Source organism: Tripterygium wilfordii, chromosome 14, assembly GCF_013401445.1.
Source record: "Tripterygium wilfordii isolate XIE 37 chromosome 14, ASM1340144v1, whole genome shotgun sequence".
NCBI lineage: Eukaryota > Viridiplantae > Streptophyta > Magnoliopsida > Celastrales > Celastraceae > Tripterygium > Tripterygium wilfordii.
This window is the reverse complement of record NC_052245.1, coordinates 2794209-2804382: the sequence shown is the minus strand read 5'-3', so window position 1 is coordinate 2804382 and position 10174 is coordinate 2794209. Positions and strand designations below refer to the sequence as shown.

At 38.7% G+C, this 10174-nt stretch overlaps 2 protein-coding genes across 2 annotated transcripts; both read left to right on the top strand.

Moving 5' to 3' along the window:
• The first annotated feature begins 1359 nt into the window (after window positions 1-1359).
• On the top strand, window positions 1360-6805 carry LOC120015206 (mannosyl-oligosaccharide 1,2-alpha-mannosidase MNS3). Its single transcript, XM_038867505.1, has 6 exons — window positions 1360-1745; window positions 2691-3640; window positions 4140-4401; window positions 5425-5622; window positions 5811-5959; window positions 6071-6805. Exons 1-6 carry the CDS (start codon window positions 1668-1670, stop codon window positions 6318-6320), a joined length of 1887 nt encoding a protein of 628 aa, XP_038723433.1. The 5' UTR covers window positions 1360-1667; the 3' UTR covers window positions 6321-6805.
• Window positions 6806-7221: 416 nt separating this feature from the next.
• LOC120015208 (40S ribosomal protein S14-3) lies at window positions 7222-9873 on the top strand. The gene is made up of 6 exons (XM_038867508.1): window positions 7222-7378; window positions 8118-8237; window positions 8312-8357; window positions 8716-8801; window positions 9054-9183; window positions 9539-9873. The coding sequence occupies exons 1-6, from the start codon at window positions 7376-7378 to the stop codon at window positions 9604-9606; spliced, it is 453 nt and encodes a 150-aa protein (XP_038723436.1). The 5' UTR covers window positions 7222-7375; the 3' UTR covers window positions 9607-9873.
• The last annotated feature ends 301 nt before the right edge of the window (window positions 9874-10174 follow it).

Here is a 10174-nt window from a genome sequence, read left to right as displayed (position 1 = left end):
AACCTCATCTTCATTCTCTTCTTCACTTCTTGCTTGTCCAAGAAGAACGGTTTGCTCTTCTTCATATGCAACACTCGGTCGTCCATCTTGGGTTGGATTGATTCATTGTTCAAAACAGAGGAAGCAGAACATGATTTGATCAGCAAGAAAAGAAAACAGAGTAGGGAGCAAAATAACTTCAAGATTCGATTGAAACCCATCAAAAATTCGTCGATTTGGTGGCTAGTTTCACTGATTCAGTTGTGTTTGCGAAAGAAATTGAGCAGGTAATAAGAGACTAAATTAATACACACGGAGATTGAGAAGTGTGAATCCCAAGAGAAACAGAGATGGTTTCTTTAAGAAAGAGTGTATGTGCTTTGTTTGTCTATTTATAGACTAACAAAGAGTGCAGGGACGTCCAGCCCCCGATATGTGGTGATAGTAACAAATTGGTGCAAGGTTACAAATCGTTTATTGTGTTGTTATATATATATATACATACATGTGGTTTAAGTATTTACCTAACCCCCATAGCTTATACATCGAATGATATCAATCTCTACCCTAAATAGTCAGTGTTGATCAGGCGCAAACAATCCATGTCAATGACATCAACATTTGGCTGCTTTCCTGTTTTACCTTACCAATGTCCAGTACTCCATTAGTTTTCTACCTGTTGACTTGAAAGACGAAAGTAAGATCATGAACTCATTAGTAGAGATGCAGAGATCTACGATGGAGCAATAGTTTAGTTTGTTATATTTTTGGGTCTAAGGAGGATGCGTTAAGGTCGAGAGTTCGATTCAACTAAAAGTATTTTCTTGTGCTTTTTCTAGTTCTATGGGCCAGCACACTTACGGGATGGGTTAGGAGTCACATTTCTTTCGCATGGGTTTCGGCTCAATCTTACCAGTATGTCATTTTCTTGTACTTTTTTCTGGTTCCGTGGGTTTGTGCACTTTCAAGATGGGTTAGGAGCTCCATTTCTCTCGCATGGGTTTTGACCCAATCTTATCAATCGTCAACATAGTGCAAACTGTTTTGATAGCCGTAGATTTATACTCACTTAACTATCCAAAAAACATATTGAGCTGAGTGGTTCCTCAGTGACCGAACAAAAATTGAAGAGATGAATGGTATTATGGTACATCTTATTGGGTTTAGCTTAGAAGGGTTCTGAATTGGACTAGCTTACGGCCCATGAAGGCCTTGCCAATAACGGTAGGCCCATAAATTGGTAATTGGCTTCCTGGAGTTTACATATATAGTAACAATATTTGAGGAGACCCTCTAGCTTTTTAATGTTTGTCTTTGTACCCCCTTGTTGGACACCCGCACCCCGGCAACGACGTTAATGTACGGACAGTAAACGTGGCAGAGAGTGGAGAGCGAACAAAAGTCTGTCCCTCAACGTGGTTGAATGAATGAATGCTCCGTTGACTTGGAAAAACCAGAGATTAATTATCGTCTCTCCTGACAAACCGAGACGAACCTGCAAGGAAATTCGCTGCGTCTTTGTACCATTCGCGCGAATCGATTTCCCCGCACAAACGAACTTCGCTCACTTCCTCTTCATTTGTTTTCTCCTTCTCCTCCAAATACCGATCTACTATCCAGCATCCGAGTCTCTGACCGGAGCTGAGCAGATCAGGTGCGGAAAACCCTAGCTGATCGGCCAATCGAGCATGTCGAAATCGCTTCCTTATTCAACGCGAGATGTAAACTATGATAACGCCAAGTTCCGCCAGCGATCCTTATTTAAGGTTTCTGCTCTGGATCCCCTATGTTTTGGATTTTTGGATCAATTTATTCAACTATAGAATTCCGAAGTTATGTCGTTGCCAGTGGTAGTTTTGCTGGTTGACGGACGTTGATTCATACTTTTTGTTGAATTGTCAATATAATGGTTTGAACTCCGTGTTTACGTACGGGAACTTCAATACGACTCTTTGTTTGCAATGTGAATTACTGATTCGTAGAAGCTAATAAGAGAAGAAGATTAACCTGCTTTACGCAGTTGGTTCAAGGCTGTTTGGCTGCGAAGAAATTATTTATTTATTTTTATTGATTTTCCCCTGACGATCCTGTTCTGCTTTTATTCTGTGCTTCTGTTTTAATGTTTTAAGGCTCATGAATCATCAAGCTCCATCAACTGTAACTTAGGCTACAGATGCTTTTATTTTTTCAGGTTTTAATTTCACCTATTTAACGGTAGAATTTTCCATATTGCCATATTGTCCTTGGAGTTCTTGCATATGAAATTACACATTGTTGATGAACACCAGACATCTGATTATTTCACATGCTATGTTAAACTAAATTTTAGGTTAACCTGTTTGGATGTGAGCCGGCGCAATTTACAATTACATAACATTATTATGGCAATTAATTGATGTTTTGTTTTTTTCCTAAGCTTGCAAAGGGGTATATTAGAGCAAGAAATGAATGGTGAAAATTATGTCAAATTGCTAAGGATGATGTTACATTAACTTTTTTTGTTTTCCTTCCTTTGAAAGATTTCATGTTTTAATGGACTGTATTTGGCAGATACTTGTAGCTGATCATGCTTACGCATCGCATCATATAGTTTCCATGTGTGGTTTTGTTTTCGTGTATTGACAATTTAACATATAAATGTAAGATGGCTACATTTGCATTTATTATTCTCTTCTGAAGTGCGGCTCATTTTAAATGGCTTTTCATTCCAGGTGATTTCTCAGACTCTGCTTACAAATAACTTAAAACGCGGTTTTATAAGTTGTAGTATGGGGAAGTTTCTAGCGTTATTACTGATCTTTGGTGTATCATATCTGATATTGACAAATTCTGGTCTTGTCCATCCTGCATCTGATCGACTAACAAAAAGAATCATGACTGATGGGGAAGATAAGGTGAATATGAATGGTACAGGTAGTGTAAGAAAGTTTTGGAGAAGAGCACCAAGGCTCCCTCCTCGATTATCTCCTGATGAGAAGGGTGATAATCACAAGTCTTCAAAAGACAGTGCTGACTCAAATTGGATTGCTAGGCAACAAAAAGTGAAGGAGGCCTTCATCCATGCATGGTCAGGATATGAAAAATTTGCGATGGATTATGATGAACTTATGCCAGTGAGCCAGCGGGGAGTTGATGGGTTAGGAGGTCTTGGTGCTACTGTTGTGGATGCTCTTGATACTGCTATGATTATGGGTGCTGATGAGGTTGTCTCTAAAGCAGGCTCATGGATTGAAAAACACCTTGCTGACCGAATTAGTCAGAAAGGCCAAGTTAATTTGTTTGAAACTACCATCAGGGTTCTGGGTGGTCTTTTAAGTGCTTATCATTTAAGTGGGGGAGAACAAGGATTGAATTCAATGCAAAAAGGGCCAAAACCCGCTGTTTATCTTGAAACTGCTAAGAACTTGGCTGATCGGCTACTTTCAGCTTTTACTTCCAGTCCAACTTCTATTCCCTTCGCTGATGTTATTCTACGTGATGCCTCAGCACATCCAGCACCTGATGGGTTAAGTAGTACTTCAGAAGTTTCCACTTTGCAACTTGAGTTCAATTATCTCAGCACTATATCTGGTAATACAAATTACAGCATTGAAGGCATGAAGGTCTTGGCACATTTGAAGACACTTCCAAAGGTGGAAGGACTTGTTCCTATCTACATAAGGTATGTGTTGCATCTACATGTATTTCACAAGTACTCTTGTAGTAATTGTAAAAATCTACATCCTTATTTCATTTTGGAAGTTCAATGACATTGACTCTATTTATGACATTTTATACCCTTTCTTTTGAAATTTTTATCTGTGATATAATGATCCTGAATAACTTAGTATCTATTAGGTTTTTCATTATCACCAGTCTAGTCAGCTTATCTTAATAATTCTATTTTGATTGATCATTGGCTATGGGGGTGGGAGTTTATTGGAAATCTCTACTTTTATGTGAATGGTTGGGGAATTGAAATATCCATGTTCTTGGAATTCTTGTTATTTCCACCAGACCCGAAGATGTGCATAAAACTAGTTGAACATCAGAGTAACTTTAATGTCAAAACAACATATGTTATGGTAATATGATGGAATCTTGTATCTGTAGCATATTCTGTTTTCGGGGTGTTCTAACTGGAACTTTTTATTTCATATTGCTTCTTTTACTGATTGCAGTCCTCATTCTGGGGAATTTAGTGGAGACAATATTAGACTTGGATCACGCGGTGATAGTTACTATGAGTACCTTATTAAAGTATGGCTTCAGATGAGAGCTCATGAAGGCAGTAATGTTACATATCTGCATGATATGTATGAAGAAGCAATGAAGGGTGTCCGACACCTACTTGTCCGGAAATCAATTCCAAATGGATTGGTATTTGTGGGTGAGCTGCCATATGGATCTAATGGTGCTTTTAGTCCCAAGATGGATCACCTAGTAAGTGTTTCTTTCTCAGTATCTCATGTTTGTGCAAATGAAGATTTACTTATCAGTACTTACTCGATATATTATTGAAAGTTATGAAAAATAAAAATTAGTTTTGCCAATTGGAGATAATAGGTTTTGTTTTAGTTGGATCAATTTAGCGAATGGAGTCAGTTTATTGACACATACTTTATGTGGATCAGTTTTGGTGGGTTGCAATTTTGAGCTAGCTTTCAGCTTCTTGTTCCTAGGTCCTTGGTATCACTGTGAATCATGATGCAGTCATCAAGAATTTTTGTTTGTTTGCATGTTTGATAATACATTAGTTAAAGAGATCAAGAGCATCTAAATATTACTACCCATTTATTTATCTCTGTAATTGGTAGGTTTGTCCTTGGGAGTTGGGACATAACCTATGCAACCCCCTGTCTCCACTTGACTTAGGCTGAAGTGTAAGAGCATAATACATCTGTTCTTTCCATGCTTGATGCTGGATTGATACTATTTTCTGTAAGAGAAATCATGGAATATTTAGTGAATAGTGGAGGAAAAGGAAAAGGAAAAGAGAAGGGAGTGATATGCACCCTATATTTGGTTGAAAGTATATGCATAGGGGAAGGCAATGTAGAGAGAGTTCCCTCAAATCTGTTAAAAAAAATTTCTTCGAAGTAGTAAGGGTTGTTGTAGTTGTTTCATGAAATGACGAATAAATTATTCTTAGAAGTTTCTAATTGCACAATTTCTTTGGCAGGATGCTAATATAGTTTCCTGTCCACCATTGTGCTATTCTCTGAAATATTTTAGTGGAATATAAGAAGAATTCGAATCCCCTGGAAGAGCAGAATAAACAAGATTGATTTCGAAACAACTGTCTGCAGGAGAAGAATTGCATTCTCATGCTTATTCTTGCATTAGTTATTGTCTTTCGTGCGATTATTGCCCTTTGCAATTTGCTTATATTTTTCCATAGAAGTAGACATTATGTTTGCATCAGCTACAATGGTCTTTGGCACAAAAGTTCTACTACCTTTTCAGGTGTGTTTTTTGCCTGGTACTCTTGCTCTTGGTGCTACCAAAGGCACCACGAAGGAAAAAGCAATGAAAGAGAATCTGCTCACTTTTGAAGACCTCGAAAATTTGAAGCTTGCAGAAGATTTGGCCAAGACTTGCTTTGAAATGTATTCTGTAACTTCTACTGGTCTTGCACCAGAAATTGCTTACTTTCATACAGAGGTGAGTGATGTTAGTCAATTTTTTATACTATGCTTCATGAAAGTCGTTTTCAAGTGAGTGATTATATGCACAAACCTATGTTGCTGTACGACTTTCCCTCCTTCATTGCAGGCTTTTATTCCTTTTTGTAATTATCCTAGTTTTAGTAAACTTCGATAGTTTGATGTCTGTTTCTAAATTTTAAGCAGGAGTTTTCTGAAGGAGGTCTTGACGGTGGAAACAAGTCTTCAGAATTTGTGAATGACATTATCATCAAACGTGCTGATCGTCATAATCTTTTAAGGCCTGAAACTGTTGAATCCCTGTTCTTCCTCTATCGCATCACAGAAGACCCCAAGTATGCTCTGGATTCTTTGGCCTCCCAATTTTTCCAGGCTTCTGCAGTTTAGCATTTGCAGAAGCACACTTGAGCTTGAGATATTTGACTCTATGTTGTTACTTATTGCAGATACCGTGAATGGGGTTGGCAGATCTTTGAAGCATTTGAGAAATTCACGAGAGTTGATTCTGGCGGATACAGTTCTTTAGATGATGTCACGGTGATTCCTCCTCATAAAAGGGACAAGATGGAGACCTTCTTTTTAGGGGAGACACTGAAGTATTTGTACTTGCTGTTTGGGGATAGCTCTGTTATTCCATTGGATAAGTATGTCTTCAATACGGAAGCACATCCTCTTCCTATTCAGGGCCTCGTGTAGGAGGGCGGGCTAATACTTATATTGCATTTGAAGCATTCATGGGAAGAGAAGGGGACAAGAGTTAAATGTGTCACTGACACAACTTACTGGTCTTTTCATATGCCATTGAAATAGCGTTCAATCATGGTTCTCTAGTTCAACTGCCAGCTTATCAAGAACTACCGGCAGTGACCTGGCTTCTCTCTCGGGCAATGAATAGGTCATTTGATCTGCACTCCAGTACTTACAGAAAGTAAAAAGCTCTTGGATTCTCTTCTCGTATACCCACAAATCATGAAAAGATAGTTTGAAATGTAATTTCTTTGGACAGTAATTTTACCCAGGTGAGGGTTGCTCCCTCCAACAATTGTTGTTGTGCGGCAACCTATCCTTTTTGAACTTAGTTTGCAGATCCATGTTCATCGGCGGATGTAAACAATTATTTATCAGAGATATCTATACGTTGCCAAATTGACCCAGGTAGCAAAGGCTTTCGTTGCGTAAAAGATGCCTGTTTGGGAGTGTAATGAAGGGATGATTGTATGATTGTTCTCCCCCAACCCCAACCCCAACAATGGAAGACAATCCCCAATTGCACCACCAACAAGGATTGCAGCAATCGCAACGATTTTGTACTTGGGGACACTACTTGACCTCTTGTTGTAACAAACATATTGAATTAGCTTGGAAACTAAAATTTAGAGTTGATTGTTTGGTAACCAAATCCAGATTAATTAAATCTTTAACAAAGAGTTCATGAAGAGCTTTGTGGAGGGTTGCTTCGTATGCTCATAGACTAATTCAGCTAGTAGTAAAACACAAATATGTGGCAGGTACTTACCAATTATAGAATAGAAATTAATCTAGGGGCAAATTTTAAAAAACATAAATATTAGAGGACCAATGAATAATATCTCATTCTCTCGTTCGGAGAGTAAAACCCTAATCGACTTTCATATAAACGCAGCCGAAATGAGCTCTTTTCGCTTTCTTTAGGGTTCTGGCAGTTGACATCGGAAGTACCAAGAGCCTTCCTCGCGAAACCTCAGAGTTCTCATTAGCATCTTCTCGCCGCAATGGTACGCGTCTTTTCTCTCTGAGGTTTTTTTTCCTTACTGATTCGTCGATTGCTCTTCTTTGTCTGCTGTTTACGTCGTAACCATGTTTCAAGAGCCCCAGATTTGGTCAGTTGCTATGAGATATCGGTGGTATATAATTACTTGTTTTTCTTGTACATCGGAGTACTTATTTTTCCTTGGGAGGATGCAACTGCATGTGGATCGGATTATGATTTTTTTTGTGTAGTTGCTCTGAATTAATGCTTGAACAAAATGATAGGGTATCTGAGAAAGTAGTGTGATAGATTTTTGGGGATGACTGAGACCTGATAAATTATAATATTATGATAAAAAATATGTATCAAGTAGCTGTGTTAGGACTAATGGAGGAGTTACAGGACAGTATTCCATCACAATAGGTATGCACAAGAGGTAAGTTAGGCATGAAGCATGTTCCTATTTATTGTGATAGATAACTCACACGACATATCCAAGATGAAATATCTTGGTGCATGTTGTTTGCGGATGGTATAGCTTGTGGGAAAGCTACGTTTTACATTTCCATTAGCAGATATTAGATATATTCATGGTTTTTCTTGAACTATGGTACACGAGTTTTGATTCTTCTATTGATTAGTAATTGAAAGTGTTTCAATCTCTTTTTTCATGGCCTGCAGCTTATATGATTCTGATATATTTTAAAATTTCCCGGCTTTAACTTGCTTGTTTGTGGATTGTTCTTGGTTGAGGTTTCTTTCAGTCGAAGAGGAAGGTTAGGGAGCCAAAGGAAGAGAACGTGACTCTTGGCCCTGCAGTGAGAGAGGGAGAGTATGTTTTTGGAGTGGCCCACATTTTTGCCTCATTCAATGACACATTCATTGTAAGTAGGGAGGTTATCCACTATTGTTGATATTCGTCAGCACGAATTGAATTTTTTTTCTTCCAAAATTGCAGCATGTGACTGATCTTTCAGGAAGGGAAACCATGGTTCGCATTACTGGTAAGTGATCCCTTCTGGGAAAAGTAAGAAGTCGCTCAGTCTTAAAATGTTTTGACATTATTCTTTAGTAGCATTAATAAAGTGCCATCTTAGACCGTACATATGCACCACAGTTATTTTAGAAAATTCCTTATCACCTTCGCCCCAATACACCCCACATCCAGCCTGAATTTTTTTTTGGTAGGAGAGTGACATTTGTTTTGTGCATGGTACTTGATACTATAAAATTGATAGTAGATGCAAGAGTGACAGTCTGTCAACTGATTATTATAGTTTAATTCTAGTTAAGAGATTGTATGATTTGAAGTTGTAGTTTTTGATTAATAAGAAACTATTTATGTCTTGGTTAAATTAATAGGTGGGATGAAAGTGAAAGCCGACAGAGACGAATCATCACCTTATGCTGCCATGCTTGCTGCACAGGATGTTGCCCAGAGATGCAAGGTCCTCTTTATTCCTTGCAGATAATCTACTACTGCTTATGCTCATTGGTTTGAATTTGTTATTTCTGTTTGGTACCAATTTGTCTGATGTCCTTGTTTCCAACACCGTCCATGCATTAGATGGATCTGAAGATCATTACTTCAAGGATTGGGGCCTCCATGTTTCATTTTATTATAATTGTCTTCGTCAATAGTTGTAGGTTAGTTTTTTACCGTGCAGGAATTTTTTCCAATTAGTTATACTTTGATGCAGGAGCTTGGCATTACTGCTCTGCATATTAAGCTTCGTGCTACTGGTGGGAATAAGACAAAGACCCCTGGGCCAGGTGCCCAGTCTGCTCTTCGTGCCCTTGCTCGTTCTGGAATGAAAATTGGCCGCATTGGTAAGGCTCTTACTGTGTTCCTATTTGTTGTGCCCTGTGCAGCTGTGCTTAAGAAACTTAGTTATGTGACTTTAAAACTGTTTATCAGCGGGTTACGATTTTGCATTTTGACTCTATGAAATATTTATTTAGGGAGCTTGTAGCAGGTTTGCGGGAATTGACAAATTAATGTGTAATTAATTGTGGAAGTTTGGGGGGGGGGGGAGGAGGGGTGATTGATTGATTGATGTTTAATGACCTCACACTGTTGATTTATATATAGCGACGTACTTGGCCAATGTAGTTGCGATTGTGTTACTCTATGGTGAAACAAGATTATTTCTCGGACTCTAGTTTTGATTTTCACTTGTTGCAGAGGACGTGACTCCAATCCCAACTGACAGCACTCGCAGAAAGGGTGGTAGAAGAGGGAGGAGGCTCTAAAGGATGCTGTTCTATTTTTCCCTTTCCAACGGTTGGATCTACATTTCAGTTTTGCAGTTGATGTGTTTCCTTTTGCCTGGGAAAAAAAAATCTATTTGAACTTTTTGTAGAAAAGATGTTGGGATCAGAGTATCATTTTCTCTCGTAGTTACCCTTTCAATGTTAGCATGTTTTGGGAGAGAACTTTTCTCTGAATTTACTTTGTTAGTTTGTTTTGTATTCCATGACAATTCACATCGTGGTTTGATGATTCCTCCTTTTCAAAGACTGGCCATCTCTGATGAAACCAGAGTTTGTTGCTGTTATTGTTTTGTTCCGGAACCAGACCCGTTTCTGGCAGAGCCGGGCGGAGTTGGCTAAGTGCGGGTCCAGATTCTCCGCCAATTAGTTGCTCGGCGAGTACATGAAGTACGCAGAGACGGTATATGCCACCTGCAGCAACGCAAAAAGTAGCCCAGACTTGATGCACAAGCTGGCCGATTACTAGTTGGGTTATACTATGGATAACACGTTCCAGCACCGGACAGATTTTGATAGGCCCAAAAGGTAGCCCAGACTAAATGGATTC

Coding starts and splice junctions, on each gene's coding strand:
- LOC120015208 (XM_038867508.1), top strand. Junction 8,358..8,715: donor AACCATGGTTCGCATTACTG/GTAAGTGATCCC, acceptor TTAAATTAATAG/GTGGGATGAAAGTGAAAGCC. Junction 9,184..9,538: donor AATGAAAATTGGCCGCATTG/GTAAGGCTCTTA, acceptor CACTTGTTGCAG/AGGACGTGACTCCAATCCCA.
- LOC120015206 (XM_038867505.1), top strand. CDS start 1,668: ATGTCGAAATCGCTTCCTTATTCAACGCGAGATGTAAACTATGATAAC. Junction 1,746..2,690: donor GCCAGCGATCCTTATTTAAG/GTTTCTGCTCTG, acceptor TTTTCATTCCAG/GTGATTTCTCAGACTCTGCT. Junction 5,960..6,070: donor CGCATCACAGAAGACCCCAA/GTATGCTCTGGA, acceptor TACTTATTGCAG/ATACCGTGAATGGGGTTGGC.